This window comes from Lethenteron reissneri, chromosome 41, assembly GCF_015708825.2.
Source record: "Lethenteron reissneri isolate LAM-NWPU_2019-01 chromosome 41, ASM1570882v1, whole genome shotgun sequence".
In the NCBI taxonomy this organism is placed as follows: Eukaryota; Metazoa; Chordata; class Hyperoartia; order Petromyzontiformes; family Petromyzontidae; genus Lethenteron; species Lethenteron reissneri.
This window is the reverse complement of record NC_083819.1, coordinates 692,205-713,331: the sequence shown is the minus strand read 5'-3', so window position 1 is coordinate 713,331 and position 21,127 is coordinate 692,205. Positions and strand designations below refer to the sequence as shown.

Below are 21,127 nucleotides of genomic sequence, written 5' to 3'. Positions count from 1 at the left end.
AAGAATATGAATTCCTGCAGTCACAAAACCTTTGAGTTAAGATATGACTACGAATGTTTTACCTTGTGTGTCGATCTGTCCAAACTTTGCCAAATGAAACAGCTATATGAATGTGTATATATTTAAACCTGATACAGTACATATGACTTAACACATTCGTCAATAACAGTGGTCTTAAATAAATATAATGTTCGACGTTTCGGGCAATAGCCCTTCTTAGAACAGAGAGAATGAAGGGCAGTGGCAATGACGAACGCGGTGGGTTTGCTACTTGTACAGTCACCGCAGCAGCACCACCGACTAATGTCAACAAGACGCGGGCGGGCGGGCGGGCGGGCGCGCATCCCAATAGCCTCGCAATATTACATCACGCGTCACGGTGACGGGAACAAGGTGCTTCTCTGCCCACTCTCCACCGACGTAACAGTCATCATTGATATGCCCCATCGTCATTACATTGTCACGGGTGAGCCGTGAATATGTTAAATAACACTGGTCAACAAAAAGAAAACTTTTTTTTTTCTGGCCTGGACTTTTGCAGCTGTTTTAGACTAATTTCAGGGTGCTGATTCCAAATCTGATCTCAGATTTGTTCTATCACATCTCATTTTATGCTATCGGCATACCCTATTTTCATTGATTTTACCCGAAATTAACTCTGTCACGTATGATTGCAAGTTGTTGCGAGTCAGTGACTGCTTTAGTGTTAAAATATGGTGCTGTATTTTTAGGATAGTGTGTTTATAATATCATTTTATGTAGATATCCACATCTATTTAATATGTTACTTCTGCAGTTTTTATTGAAAATGCAATATTTGATATCTCAAAAACCTGATGTGATAGACAAAAACTGATGCCAGATTTGGAATCAGCACCGCAAAATTACCTTAAAACCCGTGGAATACCTTGTGCCAGAGAAAGTGTGTTGACCAATGTAATCGATGTATGGTTTCGTCCACCGTGATGATCGAAGCGGATTCTCGTGACGGAAGGCGTCACGCTGGCGGCTCTGTATAGTCCACGCGGCTCTGTATAGTCCACGCGGCTCTGTGTAGTCCACGCGGCGCTGTATAGTCCACGCGGCTCTGTGTAGTCCACGCGGCTCTGTATAGTCCACGCGGCTCTGTATAGTCCACGCGGCTCTGTATAGTCCATGCGGCTCTGTATAGTCCACGCGGCTCTGTATAGTCCACGCGGCTCTGTGTAGTCCACGCGGCGCTGTATAGTCCACGCGGCGCTGTATAGTCCACGCGGCGCTGTGGGGGCAGCGGCCAGGGTTGGTGGATGACGGACGTGTCGTGAAACTCTCTTCTGGTGGGTGTCGAGGTGCCAGTCCCCTGGCTCGCCGGGAGAAGGCGATACACCAAGAGGACTAATCGCCATCGGTTTCCATCTGTACTAGGGGATAGAGCGTTATCCCCTTGCACGCGTCAGTTTTCTCCGTGTGCTCCGGTTTCCTCGCACTTATATACACAAACAACTTAAAATTAAAAACAAATGCAGGACCCTCCTGCAAAAAAAGTGTTCTAATACTCAGTGTGGCTCTCCTGGATACATAAATAAAGCAATGTAATAACATCTACAATCATCCATTATATAATAACATCCATTATATAATAACATCCATTATATAATAACATCCATTATATAATAACATCTACAATCATCCATTATATAATAACATCCTTTATATAATAACATCTACAATCATCCATTTGTTCTCGAGCATGTGTGGTGAGTGTTAGCATTTACTTTGATTGATGAATCCATGCAGTGTAATAAACGTCATTGTGGAAAGTTAACCAAATCTAGCACTGCAAGCAATATAGTGAATGCATGAAGAGCGTTGTTTATTCCTTGTGGTCATAAATTACGAGGTTTTTTTACTCATGAATTTGTGTTTTTTTATGGGCAAACGGGGCTATCATATCATCTGGGCTAAATTATCAACCGGAGCTGTCCGGGGCTGAACTACAGAAAACATTTCATGTGACATTAAGCCTCGTATATTTATATCTTCATGTAAGTCTTCGTTCATTAATTACTTAATCAATTACATGTACGATATATATTTGGCTGAAATGTTAGTTTTCGGTGGTATCAAGTTGCATTGGCTCATAATCAGCAGCATCTGCTGCATCAGTAGTACAACCACCACCATTCCCACAATCACCATCATCGCCTCGCATTAGAATTAACAGCCACTGTGTCATCATCAGCGGCAGCAGGAGAAGCACATTAGCTCCAGCAACAGCAGCAATAATCCTGTATTATTATGAATGGGCCTGTAGCGAGCGTGTTAATTGTTGCACGTGACCTCAGCGTAGTGATGAAATCGTGCCGACATCCACGTCAGCCGAGTGTGGGAGGCGACGCGGGACGCTTGGGTGACTGCCGCTGCTCCTGCTGCTGCTCCTGCTGCTGCTGCTGCAAGGGCGGGTCGGGTGACCGGGCACGTGGCCGTCACCTGAGAACTCGGCTGGGAAGCACGAGACGGGCAGAGCCACCACGTCCACCACGTCCATCACGTCCACCACGTGCACCACGTGCCTTTTGGTGCACTCTGCTTTATTTATACGGGTCTGCGTGGAAGGGCAGTGGGAATGGGGTCAGGCTGCAAATGCTCGTATGAATTCCCTGTATCGCACGCACAACCGCACAGATAACGATGGCAAATCGTGGCGATGACAAGTCATTATCAGCAGCAGCCGTAGACAATCTACTGTTGTTATAATGCCGTCACCACGATGCGACCATGTAACAAAAACACAGATCCCCCGTATAGCCTTGAAAGACTGTTGGGGCAATGTTGGCAAGCACGATGTCACAATCCACCTGCCCACCAGTTGATCTCATGGCTCCACCTCATCGGCGGACTGCCTCTGGGACGCGTTCCATTTCTCATAGCTGCCACTCTGTCGGGTTTCTTAACCAGAGCCCCAACTTGCCCAGACGTGCCCTGCCAAAGCCATTTACCTGCCTGCGTGTGTTCTCGAAGTCACGTGTTCCTCTTCTTCTCTCTCAACCAGAAAAAATAGATTTCATAAAACAAACATCTCAATAATAAATCCTATCAACAATGAAACGCGTAGTATTATCATTCGCTGTGATGTCTTCACACTGAAACGCATTGTTGCAAGATTGTTTTTGTTATTTATAATCGCAATAACCATCATACATAGTAATCACGACCGCTGCCACCATCCAAACAGGACATGAATCAATCTGGGAGTGGCGTGGCACGTCTGTCACATGGCTCGGAGGAGGCTTAGAGGAAGCTGGGGCTGGTGGATAATATAAAGATTTGTGAAACTCCCAGACCTGCTTGACTGCTGATTATCCAGGAGATGGCAGTACAGCAAGCGAGTTCTTGAAAATACTTTCGCAGAACTTTGTAATTTATAACGTTTGTTTTCGTTTATGTTTTTATTTGCTATTATATAGAGATTCATATTCATTTGCATCGCACAATCACCGAGGAACCAGAGACATGTTGAAAAGCAGCCAGGCGGTGAGCTGGCGCCAAACGTTTGCCCAAGCTCTGAGGTCCTCTATATTAAGATGTTTCATACAGTACTACGCTGTTTTCAGTCGGTTAATCTCAGTTTACACGTGCCCGCGTTTGCGTGGGGTTCCTTTTGGTAAATATAATCACAGGCGTGATCTCTATCATGTGAACATTATCGACAGCATTCTCACCTCCAAGAATGACCGGTGTTGCCGTATTCTCTGTTAATGTTAAAATCAACCCCCACGAACGCATTTTAAAGCAAAAGTTAGAGGTGCCTCTTACAATCCGGTAACTGTGCGTGTGTGTGGCCAGAATTGTATCGCTGTATTGACACAGGGCGTACTTTTACCGTGCGTCTTACTTTCCAGAGCGTCGTTTAATCCGGAGATGGAGACAGCATCTCGAGTGGACGTCTCGTCGTCTCACGCGGCGCGTGGGGAGTCGTTTTGTTTGCTCTGACGCCGCGACGTCTCGCCTCTTCACCGGCCCACCAGCTTGACGTGGCGCAGGAGCTCCCGTGCCCTGGGTCTCTCAGGGCATCAGCTCCCAACCAGGCGGCAGCACAGACGACAGCGGGGCGAAGTATGCGCAAAACAACCGCAACTCCGCCACGACTAACAACGTCCTCATCCAGCAGTGGACTGGTCGAGGCTGCTGCTGCTGCTGCTGATGATGAAGGGCAAGTGGTGTGTTGCTGGCGATTCTCAAGCTATGGCTGGGAGAGGCAGGAGAGGGTTTCGCGCTCTTTGTTGATCATCGGTGCGGTCGCCGCTCGCCTCGCGGGCCCTGCGGGGCGCCTGTCCACGTTTCATCGTCAACGTTCTCGTTTGTTTAACCAGGTGGGAACTCGGGTAGACCAGGACAAGAAGTCTCGACCTGCAAGAGTGATCCGGGTCACCGATGTCACAACACGAATCCAGTGCATAAGATCATTGTCGCGGAGCGAAGACAAAACTGCGGCCACGCGGAAAACGGGAAATTAAAGTGCACAAAGGTCGACGAAGGTCGAATAACTCTTGCCCTGAAGCGTAAGTCGGCTCGGCCAGACATGTTTTATTGTTTCACTTAATCATAGTACAACTACAAATTAAGTTACAAAAACATTAAACGGATGTATTGTGGTGACAACACACGCGTCACGTGCAAGAAGGCCCCTCTCGTGCGAGGCTGCTGGCAGGTTCGAATTAATGAGCGAGCGGAGAGATTTTTTTTGTTCGAATTCTGTAAAAATAAAAAAGGAAACCCTCCACGCGTCAAGAGCCGCAGTGGCACGCGCGAAGGCGGCGGGGGTCCTCCAGGAATCCGACGGCTCGAAGCGGTCCCTCGAGAGGCGCGCGGGTTGGCGACCCATGAGCCAGCCACTATCCCACCACGCGTGCTGCAGCTGGCGTCGCTCCAAAGACAAAGATCCCCCGTGTAGCCTTTACAGCCTGCTGGGGGCAAGTGCTGTCAGCGAGCAGCACACGAGGCGGGGCTTGGGTAAAGCCAGCAACCACGCCCGGCCGCCTTCGTTTCCCCCCAGTGGCGACGTTTACACACCGCACCAGGTACAGCAACTCATTTGAGGCTGAGTAGACCTAAGCGAGTCCCGGGACGAGGCTCAGTTCATCGTCAGCGGCCCACCCCCACCACCCTCACCGACCGATGGCTCCTCCCCTGGCCCTCCCCCCTCCTCCCCCTTCCTCTGCCGAGGCTATAAGAGCAGAAACGGGAATGCACATTCGCGTACAGCGCATCACTGCGACAGGAGCCGCGAGCGGGCAAGCGCAGTCCCCTGTCTCTGCCGCTCTCTATCTGTGTCTGTGTGTGTCTGTGTGCGCGCACCACAGCTGCCATTTAGAGATAGTGGATAGCAGCATTGTTCCAAACGAGCACTGCGAGTTCATTACAAAGTGACAGCTTGAATTGCCTTCGCGTGGCGTCTTGGTTGTGGATGCTGGCAGTTCGGCTGCGCTGCCGGCGAAATCGTCGCACGCTCATCCAGCCGAGAGCTTGGCGAAGTTCGAAAGAAGGTTACATTTTTGGGTCGGCGAGACGAGTAATCGTACGATAGAAGAGGAAGAAAACCAAGTAGGCTCCGAAGACCGGACAGCTTCAAAGAAGTAACGACAGGAATTTCACAAATACAGAAGACTTTCAATGTGTGAAGATCGCTGCTGGGAGCACGCAGGATTCTAACCGCGGTAATCAATGTTATCCTTGGAGGGTCATCATAATCACAGCTACCAGCAGCAGCAACAGCAGCAACAACACCATCACCACCACCACCATCATCACCACCCGGAGGGACACGTGCTGTCGGAAGGGAACATGCAGGCGACGCGGTTCGTGCTCTTCCTCGTCGTGTACGTGACGCCGGTGTTGCAGGTGAGGAGGAGGAGGAGAGGCCCCCAGCGGGGCTGCTGCCAGCGGCATTCGTTTAACAAGACCGACTCGTGCTGATGAGACCCAGGAGGTCGAAACCGGTGCGGAGTTGGCTCGCTGAAACACGTGCTGCTGGATATTGTGCGTGGTGTGGAAAGCCTCTGTATGGGGCTAAATGATGGACGCAGAAAGAAATTCGGTTCATCTATGCTCTTGTACAATATGCGATGTATACAGTCTAAAACTAGGGTGATCGATTCATATACCGTATACTGTATTGTAACATACCCCACTAAAGTAACCTAAATGTCGCTAAGCCTCTACGTGTCTCCAACCAATCACAATACAGGAATACGCGAATTCAAATTTGCAACACTCTGTAAGATATGGAGCCAACCGCTTTCACATTAACCTAATTGAACTCCGTGTTCAAAATAGAGTAATGAGAAACCGGTCGGGTATGTATAAATGGACCACGTTGTACAATAGCACTCGGTGATTGTTAAGCCGTTCACTTTTGAGAGTTTCCATTGGAGGCTAAGCGATCCGACTCGCTAAAGACAAGAGCAGACGTAGAGTCAAATCTGTTTCGCAGCTGGAATGGTGGGCCCCACGTCGTTATTCTTTAGCACGGTATCGGTGGGAGATCGTGACTTGGTGAGTGCGTGAGTGAGTGAATGATGTCGACGGGGCCAGGGAACTGAAATGTGGCACTTGTGGCAGAGCCATTTGTTGTAACTAGAAACATCCAAATACAGTTTTGGCATTTCCCAATTTGGGTCACCCAAAAACTGTTGTCTGGAAGTTGACTGCTTTCACACGTTTGAGGCAGAGGCAGCTTTGAGCGCTGCATTACTATAAGCCCCGTGCTAAACACACACCTGGAAATATAGATGCGGTCTCCCTTAATCGGTCATCGTCATCAGCACCCATGATCAATCCACTGCTGGATGAAGGCCTCCCCAAGCCGCCGCCGCATCTTACGATCTTGCGATGCAACAATCCATCCGACACCTGCACATCAACCGATTTCATCGCTCCATCATCATCATCATCTCTTCATCGCTCCACCAACACCATCTCCTCCCCGTCATCCTCGGTGCGTGTCCCCTCGTACGCGTGGCATACTCGGTGAACCGAGTAACTCGTCTCCTTTGGAGTATAACCCACTGAAGGTTGGCTGGCGAATCCCACTGCCGGTGAATTTGTTGAGTAGCACAGAGACGATGGTTAGATGAGACTCCCAGCTGCATCTCTGGGACGGAGTGTGCTGTGCTGAACTGGAGCTGGTTAGTCGGTTGCGCTGCCATCCCTAGTCCACAGGCCAGAGCAGAAATCAGTGCCACCTGATTTCTGCTCTGGTATCGACAACATCATTATAAGCATCCATTTATTTACACGGCTGATAAGAGCGAATTACTTGATAATCCCACTGGCTTTGAGCGGTCCTTACGTTAATTAATTGTTAATTAATGCCAGCTTCAGGAGGTACCAACAAGTGGAATGTCTAGTCTGGGCTCACAGGACATTCATTTTCTCCACCGTCATAACCCAGTTTGCAAGATTAGACCGGGTTTTTTTCAATTCTCACAGCAACCACGGGATATTGAACAAAGTGACGACAAAAAATATATTTGCTGAAGCTAGGTCGATAAAAAAAATTGGGTCTCTCAGGACTCCTACAGTGAAAAAACAACGGGATCCTGTAATTAATTAGGTTGCGTGTGAGCCCTTCATTGGCGTGGATCCATGCCGGCGTTTGTCAATAAATTAATAATTTAGTGTTTTACTGCTTCTTATCACGCGTTATCACGTGCTATTTAAATCAATGTCAACTTCCAATTCAACGGTGGGTTGAGTGAAGGTTCCCTTAGGCTCCCAGTAACATCGCACACTTCATGGACAGCAGAAGCCGCAGCCATGACCAATCCACTGCTGGATGAAGGTCTCCCCAATCCCGTCCCTGCCATCTCTCACGGCCCTGCGATGTCACAATCCCACAATTACGTGTCCTAAAATTACATACCCTGGAAAGGGCCCAGCAATACCGAAACGTCTATCGTTTTTTTTTCTTTTTAAACAGAATAAGCATGTAACCTCAATCGATATACCATCACTGGACAATCCACATAGTAACCAATGTGTATTTTTCCACACACACACATATACATAATGGGGAGTGGTGGTGCAGTGGTTAGCGCACTGCCCGACGAACCCGGCCTCCCAAGTTCGATTCCCGCTCACGGCTACCAATACGAGTGACGATTATCTGCACCGGTCCTGAGCCTCCCCTAGGTCGACTCAGCTTCAAATGAGTACCTGGTGCGGTGTGTAAACATCGCCACTGGGGAGACAAATGCGGATGGGCGTGGTGCTGGCCACCCACCGTGCCGGCCGTCATAGACGCTCGCTAACAGAACTTGCCCCAACAGTTTGTTCAGGCTCTGAACAGAGCTTTCTCAATTGATTGATTTGATAGGACACACGTTGGCATCTGACTTAAACCCAGACATCCATCATGTATCATTGCGTATATGCGTATTTAAAAGTAGTAAGTTGTTATCTGCTCAAAGGGAACTTTATACAGCGCTGTTGAGGGTTTTACGATTGTGTGAGGTGTGCCCGGGGGCTACGTGCCGGGAGGAACGTAGCCGCTGAGCACCGCACGACGTGGCGTGCGGCGCCTCCTCCTCCTCCTCACCCGCTCTTACCGCGCTCAATGCGGGGACTGCAGTGCAGTTCGCGTGCTCTCCGCCAGGCGGCGATTATCGTAAAGCGGCCACAGGGGACGCATTTATCGCTCTGGTGTGAGTGACTCAGCCTCAAATCAGTACCTGGTGCGGTGTGTTAAATATCGATACTCGGGAGACAAAGGCGGCCGGGCATGGTGCTGACCACCCACCCACTCGTGTGCCGTGCCGGCCTGCATAGCTACTCGCTGACAGCACTTGCCCCAACAGTCTGTTAAAGGCTATAGGGGGATCTTTGTCTTTGCTCTGCTATGAATGAGGGCCATTACCTGAAATGTTGCCAGATACTTTATGTGAATATATTGTTTCGAAGACTTTGTGTGTTTTTATCGTGTGCACTGCTGCCAATGTAGTTATATCGTTTTTTTAAATGTAATTTAAGAGATAGATAACATGTAATAACCAGGGAATTCCCCCCAAGCCTTGGTGGCTAGCTATCATTCGGCATTGGGCTGTACGGCGCGTGTGTTATTAGCGACTCTGTGTTGCAAAGTTCACGGCAATACAACTTCTAAGTGCTGATCGATTAAACACTTTTTTTACAACTTTGATTGTAAAGATATCTCTCAAGATCTAAACGTTTAACCCATCATTAGCCTACTTGCTGTACTGACCTGTGCAATCACAATCACCCTATGACAATCAAAGTCTACAGACAGTGTAATTGCTGCGATCAGCTTTGTGTGTGTGCTTTTTTACACCCCTGGGAGTGGCAGGAACTGCTTGGGAAAGTATTGTGTGCACGTATGTAGAACTTCTTTCGCACCGTACATAGTAGCCAACGGCGCTAATCGGGGGTGCGGGGTAAAGGCAACACACTCAACACAAACAGCAGCTCGAAAGAAATGGATTTTCAATCTCGATTTAAAAAAAGAGTTTTCCATGAGCGGTGTTCAGCCACACCTGGTATTGATTTTTCCACTGCGGGGTGCTCAGCCACACCTGGTGTGTTGGGAAATGCTTTGCGAGTAAAAGATAAAGGTGCAGCCCTCACATCTCTCGCTCAGCAGGACCAGCAGGACGTCGAGGAGACTGTAGGGTGCCCCCTCTACGGGGGACCTTGCCTCCTGCTCCACGCTGGCCAAGATGTCTCGGACGAGGTGGGAGGACCCACACGTTTATGTCCGGGAACTCGCTTTGGTAGACAGAGGGGATCTTCACGCCGTGACGTAAAGGCTTTCTCCTAATCGTCATTTTAGATACAATGTGCACCCACAGTGGGAACTTGGAATTCCCACCGCTGGCTCGGGGCCACTAACGGAAATGAGCGTCACCCCTTTGCTCGGATCGCCACGAGACACTTTCGCTTAATTCATGAGAAGCGTCTTTTATTATAATAATAATAATACATCGCACGACAGGTCTCCAACGCGTTTTTGGGTGGTACCGCGCACCGTTCGGCATGAGGTCCGACGTTTTGTTCCACGCACCGGGCGCTTCTTGAGGTTCCGAAAGCGCAGGACATCCTGCCGAACGCAAGCGTGCGCGGTGACGCGAGAGATGCTGAACAATGCATCGCGTGCCAGAGGGGCCGGGTTGCGGGTGGGGGGCCGCGGGGGTGGGGGGGGGGGATTGCAACGGTGACGTGACCTGGGCAAGCCCAACCACGGCGAGGGGGGAGGGACGAGACGGCTCAGCGTGGCGAGTGCGCTGTGGCGGCTGCCAGCATTGGTGACCGCAACTGTGACATTTTGACAGATTGGGGAGGATGTCGTTGTCACCGAGTTCAGAACATCGCGCTGACCGAGTTGTAAATGTGGAAGGTGGCTGAAAAAACTTCTGCTTGGGTATTTTTTTCGTTCCTCTGAATTTCATTCCCAGAGCCGGTGTGTAGACAAAGCGGGCGTAATCAAATAACGCCCCACGCGGTCTTTATTTTCGCCAGACACAATAGCGAGCACCCTGTAATCACCTGCGTTGGCCTCCGCGAGCTGTGGAAATTTACCAAACCCCTGCAGGCCGACCGCTTCCCGCCACTCTCTCGCACGCCGCTCGACCCCCAGCCCGACCACGCCGCATCTCCTGCGCCGTGCCGTGCCTGAACACAGCCCCCTTCTTCACAGCCCGGCCATTTCCCCGTTGCCTTCTCTGCCATTCACGCATAGATCGGGAGTCGGCCAGGGTGAGAGACCACGCTGAGATAATGGCTCTCGATTAACGGGGAGAATACAGCGCATCGTGGCAGAGCGTTTCACATTGCCCCGGGCTCATTTGAGCTGAGATCAATGTTGGTTTTATCTGTGCTTTCTTTATATTTTGTATGCCATTTTTTTTAGCTTTTAGGTAATCAAAAGTCCCTCTGTCCTAATTAAAAATACATTTTTCTTTTGTAAACCACTGCCAAACATTTCAGGATTTGGGTTCGACAAGAAGTCTGTTGCGGTTGCCGTCAGTGGCATAGCGTGGTTGGCATGGGACCTGGTGGTGGTGCAAGAAATGAATGAAATGGGAGGGGGGCCGGGGGGGGATGAGGGTGGTAGAAGGGGGGGCCATGTCTAATTCTCGCCCCACCCACCTAGCCACCTCAGGCTCTTGGTAGCCCAGTGGCTGGGCCCCCGCTAGCCGTGTGACCCAGGGCAGTCGCACCGTCTGCGTGCTCTCGATAGCTACGCCACTCGTTGCCATGCAGGGAATTTTGCAAGCCTTTGTCGATTTGCTGCGTGAATACAATTGTGTGGGGGGAGGTGTTTAAAGTGCTGCGATTTCGCCTATGTGCGATATGCTGCAGATGGGGAAATGAAATGCAGGGCAGTCGTTTTGTGATTGGAGGTGGTTTAAGTGATCCCTTTTTTCTCTCTCTGTATTTTTCAGGCCAAGAGCCTCGCATCTCGCCGTTCAGTAGAAGGTAAATCTCTCCACATTACGCGCCGTGTTGTGATACAGTCACCTCTGCCTATTCACCGCAAGATGAAATGCCTCGCCTCCCACACGGGAGGGGAGTTAGTCGTTTGACCAAACCTCGCCACGCTGGTCGGTGCGGACTGGTGAAGGCGGGGGAGGCCGGAACTTTTGAACGTCGCCGTTCATCGGAGTTGCCCGCAGCCTGTAAGATGCCAAACGGCGCCGGCCTGTTTGGGCACCAGGGTGACCGTAATCGCCGAGACGAACAGCAGTAGCTTCAAGTGGAAAAATCTACTTTTATGTTAAATTAACCGTGGATATTGGAATTGTAAACATTCGAAACGCACTTTTAAGGAGGGTTGGGTGTGCCTCAACGTGTCCTAAGCGCCCCCGGTTGGGCGAATTGAATATCGTTTTGTAATTTTTAAAACCTGGCATAATACATTTTTTGCGCGCAAGCAATGTCGCGTACAAACGAACACGTGCACATCTAACACAAACGACAAACAGCAACAGCAGCAGGTTGGCGATAATGACGGTGTGGTGTAAAACATATATAATGCTCATTCACTATATTGGCATGTGTCAACATTTTCTTTAGCGGTAACGCAGAGGGTCAGGGACGTGCAGTGTACCTTTGACCTCAATGTCACATGCTCAAGCCGTGTGTAAGTTGGTAGGCTGAACTCCTAAAGAATGTTAATTGTGTTGTAAATTCACAGGAATTTGCACAATATTCTTCTTTCAAGCTTAACCAGAGAGTTGTAGAAGGTTATTGAGCCAACTGGGGGCTGTGAACCACAACGGTGGAGGTCGGTATATGCCCGGTCATCTCATACAGGTTCATTCTATTCAGTGTAGTCGAGCAGGGGGCGCCTGTGAAGTCGTGAGTTGACTCGGGGCCCCATCGTCCCTCCCAGGGTCAATAACATGAGCAGCACCTGTTGTGAGGCGCACTCAGCGGGGTCACGCCCGCAGTGGCTTTCCTCATGAGAGCTGGAACCATCATCAGTAGCCATTACCCATCATCATCACCATCAGCAACCATCATCTCTCTGGGGTTTGTCACGTGAGCCCCCCTGGATAAACAGATCGCTACCGTAGGATCATGGAGGTCTGGGCCACCAACAGAGCAGGGCTCGGCCCAATTGCTGCGTTACACACAGACACACTTGGACTGCTGACCACGTTTGAGCACCCACGCGCGACCGCACGCACGCAACACGCACGCAGCACGCGTTCTGACGCACACACTAACGTCCGCGTGCGTGCCCCGTGGCGTGGAAAGCAGTGGTGCCGCTGGAGCGGGTGATGGAGCGGAGCGCGTGCATGCCCCGCGAGACGCTCGTGAGCGTCTCCACGGAGTACCCGGGGGACACGGACATCCGCTACCACCCGTCCTGCGTCGCCATCATGCGCTGCTCCGGCTGCTGCAATGACGAGACGCTCGAGTGCCTTCCCACGGCCAAGTCCAACGTCACACTCGAGGTGAGCCTCGCCGGCGCCGTGCTACAAACCCGGCGGACGCGAGTTCTATTCCCGCTCACCACTCTCAGCTATTTAAACTAAACTAGTTTTTTATTGTCGCACAGGGTGAGACCCTCTGAGCTACATCGCTCTTTGTCAGCAGCGACCTGGCGATCACAAACGATCGCCATCTCCACAAACGCACGGCCACCTTTGTACCTCCAGGATTCGATCTCGCCACCCTTCCTCGCTCACTCTGCCGTCGAGCCACTTGACCGACGAGTCCATTTCCTGGAGAGCAGCGACGACGAGGGAGTCGCCGGGGTGGTGCAGCGCGACTGGCCGCCAGGCCGGAGGCTCGAGACGTGTGACACGTGCATCCCCACACCCTCGCCGCCAACCTTGAACTCTGCCCACGAGTGGACGGTTCCCGGTGGCACACGAGACAAGCAAATATTGGTCCTGGTCCCAGTGTTTGAAATTCCAAAGTAGCACGCGCACGCGCTCACGGGCTCACGCGCTCACACACACGGCGGCGTCCGGCAGACCGCGTTGCGGCGCCGCGGCGTCTCCACAAGCACGACGATTGTAATCTTCTACGCGAAGCGAATTGTTTTCATTGACATCATACCACGGGTACAGTAGAAGGTGAATTCTGAGCGCACCCCGGACCTGAGCAGCGCGTCGTCACGTCAACGCCGGCGGGGGGATGCAAAGGGGAATTCTGATACGCGCACGCTACTTTGCATAGAAGCACTCGCCACGGCCGTGCTCCCCTTATGTCCAGCTCGCTATTTCCTAAACACTCCATCTGCTCTACTGGAGTGAAAATATTGCTCTTTGAAGTGCGTTTTTACGTAAATAAATCACCTCTACGGTTATAATTACTCGAGGTAAACCCCCTGGTCTGGTAACGGTATATTGTATTTCGCATGACCGTGATCTTTGACCTGCATTGGCATAACCATGCCATATAAACCTGTTAAGCATTACATCTGAGCAATATGAGCGTAATGGTACGAATAATAATACTATTTTCAATGAAAGCCCTACGTCAATCCACTGCTGCATGAAAGCCTCCCAATGGCATGTCAGTCGTGGTAATTGTCCGACTATACTTCACCCCGCTGGTCAGTGGTGGGGAGGGTGTGGGGGGAGGGGGGCTCAGGCCCGGTTCGGCTGTAACTCGCCACTGATGGTGGGCATGGCCGGTCGTCAATTTGGGGTCACTGGGTTCTTTGCGCAGCAGCACGCTAACCACTGTGCCCATGTTTCACCCCAGCCTATTAATAGCGGAAAATGTCCCTTGCGACCATCACGTGAGGTTTAAACGAGCTAATAAAAAGCATGACCTTACATCCGTCTAAACAAACGAATCTTAAAATATTTCCTCACCCAAGCTCAAACTGTTTGGCTCACTGGAATGGGTTCCACGAGTTTGGCAGCTACAAGGGGCAAAATCTAAGAGCAGATGATGGGAAAAACTCTTCGGGAAGATCTTTGAGGTCGCGCGTCGACTGCGCAGAAGGTAGACCACGATGCACCAGCGAGGTTTGGTGGCGTTCATGGATTTGACCGTGACGGCATTTGATCTTTGGACGCTCCGTAGCAGGGCAGGTTCCACGCATGCTTTGTTCAACCCGGCGAGAGCTCGCGATGTAGTGAGAGCCCCATTTGCAAGAGGGACGTGGGTCACCAAAATGGTAAAACCAATCGCTTTAAACAAACTGGTTCCGTTCCTGAGACCCGTTCGGAATTGGAACGGTTCGTAAGTCGGAACAGAATAATCTACTATATTTAAATGCACATATGGTCAGTGTTACGAAATTTGTTCAGTCGAAGACTGCCCGTACAATAAAATAAGCAAAGGACTACCAAATGGGAATGAGAGTTGCAAATGAGCTAAACGCAGCTCAGTAGAGTTGCCTCATATCAAGAATGCAAAGACCCGTGCTGTGTTCGTGGCTGTGGCAGCAACAATGCGTTGTCCTCGCTTCGTGGTGACAAGCGGCCGTGCCCGCTGTGTGCTTCTTGCCTGTTGCAGGTCTTCAAATTAAACGTTTTCCACAGCGGAGGCAAAGAGCAGATGTCCTTCACCCAACACGACAGTTGCAAGTGCGGGTGAGTAGTCGGCACCGCCGGCTCTGCGCTAGACACAACACGGCGTGCCCGCTTCCTCACGGCCATTGCGCTTTTCAGACGAGATAAATGAGTATACACGGTGAGCGATTCACAGCGGCCCTACTGATTTCGAATCACCCTCTTACCCTCTTTCTTATGGACAAATGGTTGAATATTGTGAAAGCGATGATTAGATATTGTAGAGGGGGCATTGATAAAGGATTTAATGGGTGAATTATTGCGATTTTGTGTGGGAGATGTCAAGGCTTTGAAAGTAAATCTTGTTTTTTTCTCTAATATTATCACTGGTATTTTAGTGGGGCATCTATGAATGGATCGCCATGCACACTCTCGCTGACATGTATTAATACTCTCTCTCTCAATGCTGGCCACAGTGCCACTTACTAAACTGCTTTCGTTTCCATGACTCAAAAGCCCCCAGGCCATGCTAGTGCTAGGCACTGTAATAGGTACACATGCACATTAACTAAAGATTGAACGTAAGCTAACGAAGGCAATAAACTTGAGTAAAAAGTTAAAGGTGCAATCCTGCAATTGCTTAGTCACTGCCACTGCTGCAGAAGAGTCTCCACTACAGAGAGCTCGAGAGGAGCCCCTCTGGATAATATTTGGCCTAATCTTCCGCAACGGTCAAAAGTCTTGTAATAGGTGGGCGTACCCACACTTCATCCCACCACATGTCACCTGCCGATCGACTAACTGCGGCTGTGCCCATTTACACCGCTGGCTGACGGAGGCGGTGGTCGGGGGATCTCAGAAACTTTGACCGTCGCTTCAACAGCTGCGCCAGGGGAGATGGAACCGACGATGTCTGGGCCGCTAGCCCGGTGTGCCGACTATTAGAACTCCGGCAGCGTCCCGAATATGTCACGGACCACACCGCTGGGGGGGGAAAAGCCGTCATCTAGCAGTGGATAAAGCATGGCTGGTTTCACTTCATTTTAATTAAGTGCAGTCAGTGTGAAAGCGGCTGATGACAGCAGCTGTGAAGACGACGACGATGATGATGATGATGATTATTTGTGAACCGTGACCCCCCTCCCCCCCCCCGTGCGAGAGATTATTTTCGAGCGTTTGAGTTCACGTCTTTTTGCCGTCCGTCTGCTCCGTGCTTTGTAGGTGCAGGCCCTGCTCGGGACCGCGGTTACAACAGGACCCCGACACCTGCAGGTGCAGCTGCCGCACGGTGTGCAAACACAAGCTCCAGCTCAATAAACACACCTGCAAGTGAGTGTCTGCGTGGGGCGCAGAGCAGTTTTTGTGAGCAGCATCTCCTTACCAAGTTCTGCATTATCGCCAGAGCCAGGCGATTCCTAGGGAAACAATGTTAGTCTCCTGGCAATTCCCATGTAAAAATGTTTACATTCGTGTGGATGGAATGCCACAGTCGATTCAACAATACCGAGCCCCCGACCCCTGCATCTGCAATGCATCGTCAGCATCATAATCATCATTAGCCATGGTTAATCCACTGCTGGATGAAGGCCTCAATTCACGTCGAAGCTCTTGTTTAAAGGATTCGTGCACTGGAATGGTATTCTTTTGCAAACTTAGCTTAGCTAAGCTCTGCTTGCAATGCTTAGCTTAGCTTAAAAAAGTCTGCGCTCAGCAACTGTGATAAAAAAAAACCACAACACAACAACAGGAGTAGTATCATAAATGAACATTCGTCATCGTTACACTCAAATAGCACTAATCACTCTCCTAGGACTCCACCTCCCAGCGCACCTTAGCATGATATCAACATTACTATACGGGTTTTCTCCCCGTGACTTTTCATCCTTGGCAGCGAGGTCCATGTAAGGCTCAGATTGGCGCAAAACTTTTTCTCATATATATAACAAAATGCATTCCTACATTGCTGCAGAGACAAAACTAGTTATTTTTCTTTGTGAAGTCCCCAGGTGGTTTGTTGGCGCTACCTGGCACTCTTCTCGTTCATTGGCCATTGTTGCTGACAGTTTATTGACACTGCTCAAGGCCACGTGGCCTCTTTTCAACCAAACACGACACATATACATGAATTCACTTTGAGATTATTATCTACACTGGTTTATTACCTACACTAATAGGAAGATCGTGTCCATGCCGGTATGGTTATTAATATAGCTCTCTCACCTGAAGACGATTGCCTGTATTGCGATCGAAACGTCGTGATCTATTATTTTTCTATTTACGTGACTTTACCAAAAGACCCAAATAGTGTAATATACTGTAGTTAATCATATGGAAGTTGCTCCAATGAAAGTGTGCATTGTAGTGCTTTCAAGCTATTTAGTTTGTGAACAAGTCACTTTATTCACAATTCAATCACAAACAAATTAAAGATCACGTCTCTCCACGACAGGGCCTAACCTTCATTGCGCCCTCTCTCTCCCAGGTGTGAAAAGCCACGGAGGTGATGGATGCTCAACACGGAGCTTCTGAAAGCGTTTGGCTCAACAGCATCTGCAACACATCGTCAGCATCATCATCGTCATCTTGGTTAATCCACTGCTGGATGAAGGCCTCCCCCAGGCCGCCGCCAGTGCGACTTCTTAATTGACGCCGGAGCTCAGAGAAGATGAGGCCACTTGGATCCTTCCCCAGTCCCGGCACTGCTGCAGGCCAGCGGACTCCAGAGTGATCTTGTTTACAGCCCATCACGGTGGCCACAGACATGATTACAGAAAAGCCTTGTAAAAAGTTTTGTGTATGTATCAGCAAATGAGGTGTGCCCTCGGGGATTTTTGGACAGGACCATGTGTATTGATGAACGTAATCTTTTACGACAACCTTGAAGCCTGGAATTGATTGGAGAGTTGTGTAAGTGTGGTTGGCTACTTACGGTGCGAAAGAAGCTCAACGTCCCTACAACTGGTGAAAGGTTTCTGCTTTTCGTCATCCCTGAACACATTGGAATCGAAGGAACCAAAATGTAAAACTGCGTCGTCGTCGGTGGGAAGTTGACTCGTGTTGTGGTTTTCGAACCTGTTGTGGACACAGACGTGACACGTGGGAGTGTGTGTTTTGTGTGGAGCGAGTCGTATCAGTGGTTGAGTGCAGGAAAATGAGACATCGGGGTGGGGGGAAGTTTGCACAGCAGCAGCAGCACATCTTTTGGAGTTTAACGCTTCAATGAAAATAATATGGTTGACAACTAACAAAATAACCTACTTAGAGGCATTTTTGTTTATCTGTCAGCGCAATGAGAAATACATTTTAACAGTATTTTAATAAGTACAAACAAAAAGAAAGCACTTGGAAAAGAAGCAATAATAAAATGTACACGAGTTTTTTTGTTACGATACAGAAAATCTAATCTACGATTGATAGTGTTCAGCAGAATGCGTGGCAAGGTGACCCATGCCACGCTTGAGACCAGTCTTGCCAGAGACCATCACTGTGGCGAAAAACCTTGAGACAAGGCCTTTGAATAAAAAGCTGAAGTCGAGAGCAATTGCATTCCTTTCAGCGGGCTGGGCTTACAGATGCAATCTGTAAAAGTTGCTTTAACCAATACACTTGTTACTGAAAAAGAATAATCCATCCATCACAAAAGTAATGATTGATGCATTCAAATTATACAACAACTATACACGTCTCTTGTATATACTCTACTGTGGAAAACGAGGAATGTCACCCAAAAAGTGTGTAGTTGTGCGGGGCAACTGCTGTTTTAACATCACACATTTCAGTTCACTCTAAACCTCTATAATTGGTCACGACCATGGCTCTCTGGGGTAGTATTTAGAAAGCTATGCCAGCTGACTTCTCTGAAATGGAACAAATTTTAACACTTCTATTTGATGGACTGCCAACAATGCCCCATGTCTCGTTTCTAATAATAATATAAGTACAATACGGTATAAATGTTTGATTTTTGAATGGGCATTTATTGTTCATCGTGGAGGCAATACAACTAATACTTTCGTTAAAAAGTTGTTTTTTTATTCTTGAAACATATGGTAGGATATTACGGCCTCATGACATTTTTTTAAAAAATATCTCCGTTGTATTTAGTTTTATGCAGCTTCTTCTGATGCTGGACCAGAATTAATAAGTAAATGGTTTATTCTCATGCGTATTTGTACTTGTGAGATTTACCAACATCAGATAACTTTACAGGCACTTTTTTCCAGAGATACGATGTGTTGTCATGTGTAAACATTCTAGTATTTATTTTATCTGTATTTAAGGCAATATTTATAAACACAACTAAATTTCGTTACCACATTGTAATTAAAACATGTAAGTTATTTATATATTTTTTAAAAATATCAAGTTTCATAAAACACGTGAACCGTATGTACTGTTTTATGCATTTCAAAAAAGTGGGACTTGAAATACATTATTTCTAAAGTCGGTGGTTTGAGTATATATTTGAAAGTGTGTGCATGTGCATCCGATACTTCAATGTTCCAGGGTTTAACGTCATTGCAGGCCATTATATTGGATACGACTGAAAACATAAGAGATCTTTCATATCACATCAAATGTCTGTGAGTGAACACACACTTGTAGATGTATGTAGAGACATTCTAAGGCGTGGTGACGCGGTGGCACAGACGGTAGCTCACGTATTGCACTATGAGCCTGGTGGCCTCGGCTCGCAGTGGCAAGATAAAGCTCAACTTGTCCTTGGGCACGCCCTTCACCAAAGACAAAGGTCCCCCGCGTAGCCTTAAAATATGCTGTAGGGGCAAGTGCTGTCATCGAGCACCTATGAAGGCCGGCACGGCACACGAGGGGGTGGGCGGCCAGCACCGCACCCGACCGCCTTTGTCTCCTCAGTGGCGATGTTTGTACACACCGCACCAGGTACTCATTTGAGGCTGAGTCGCCCTAGGAGAGGCCCCCGATTGCTTCCTGGTTCAGATTATCGTCACTGGTGTTGGCCGTGAGCGAGATTTGAACTCGGGTCCCTAGGTTCATAGCGCAGCTATGGAGCTTCGTGACTAACATACCGTGGTGGAGAGTTCTTCATCCAGCAGTGAATGGGCAAAGGGATGTTAATACAACTCAACAACTTTCACCAGGTAAGGCCCACTGAGCTATATAGCTCTTCTTCAGAAGCGACCTGGCCACCACAAATGATCGCCCAACAAATTGGCTTATTGTGTGGACATTTCTAGCCGCCAAATACTCTAAACGAACGTTGATTCTAAATGTGGAGGGGAAAACCGGAGGACCCGGAGAAGAATCCACCCGAGCAGGTGGAGACCATACAGATTCTAAGGCGTCAGGGTCGGAAGCGAACCCATGACTCCTGCATACCAGGCGAGGTAGTTATCTTGAAAACACATTGTCACAATAGATCAAGTCAAATCAAAGTTTAACTTCTCAAGTGAATGTGGAACAACCCTTATTCTCAATTGGTGGGCCTCAGCCAGTGGTGGAAATTTCACGTTCGTATGGCAGAGACCTGTCTATCCACAGGACAAAGGCTGGCGCCAGTCCAAAGTGGGGCATTATTTAAAGATGATGGTATTTTACACATCCCTCCTGCACATTATGGGATGCTGATGATTGTTTATTATGACGGTGATACTTGATGAAATGATGATGAGTGATAATAATGATTGATGATTGATAGATGATGGACATACTATAATAATGGTAATGATGGTTGCGATGATGATCTTCATTGATGGTGTGGATAACAGTGATGAAGGCGGTGATCATTGATGATGTGGCTGAGTCGACTCTTGACAGGATGTTAACTTATAATCTCATAGCTGCGGAGCCTTGCTGCTATACCAACTGAGCTGAAATCCTAATCACACATAATTATAGCCCGCGTGCGTTGCAAGTTACTGTAATAAAACATAGTAAGTAGATGAGAACAAATACTGATTTATGGCCACCCGAAAGAAAGACGACGACCGCGATATGGAATCGGGCGGCTGGAGTTGGCTTCGGGTCATACTTGGAAGGAATATAAAACACATCACCGCGGGCTGGGTTAGCCAGCACATGTTAAGCTTAAAAGGGTTGCCATTTGTATAAAGGCGCTTTAATATCAAGGGGTTGCGGTTCAACACGTTCGAGATCCCAATGGCATGGCTCGG

The 21,127-nt window shown here is 48.9% G+C and overlaps 1 protein-coding gene across 4 annotated transcripts; it reads left to right on the top strand.

Annotated features, from left to right (window-relative positions):
* The first annotated feature begins 5,228 nt into the window (after window positions 1–5,228).
* LOC133352593 (vascular endothelial growth factor A-like) lies at window positions 5,229–19,418 on the top strand. Of its 4 annotated transcripts, none has more exons than XM_061568335.1 (7): window positions 5,229–5,880; window positions 9,638–9,727; window positions 11,439–11,472; window positions 12,760–12,956; window positions 14,980–15,056; window positions 16,197–16,304; window positions 17,458–19,418. In XM_061568335.1, exons 1-7 carry the CDS (start codon window positions 5,704–5,706, stop codon window positions 17,477–17,479), a joined length of 705 nt encoding a protein of 234 aa, XP_061424319.1. In that variant the 5' UTR covers window positions 5,229–5,703; the 3' UTR covers window positions 17,480–19,418. The 4 variants fall into 4 exon arrangements, with proteins under 4 accessions (XP_061424319.1, XP_061424317.1, XP_061424320.1 ...); XM_061568333.1 differs by having other exon boundaries at window positions 12,757–12,956; XM_061568336.1 differs by lacking the exon at window positions 9,638–9,727 and having other exon boundaries at window positions 5,230–5,880; window positions 12,757–12,956.
* The last annotated feature ends 1,709 nt before the right edge of the window (window positions 19,419–21,127 follow it).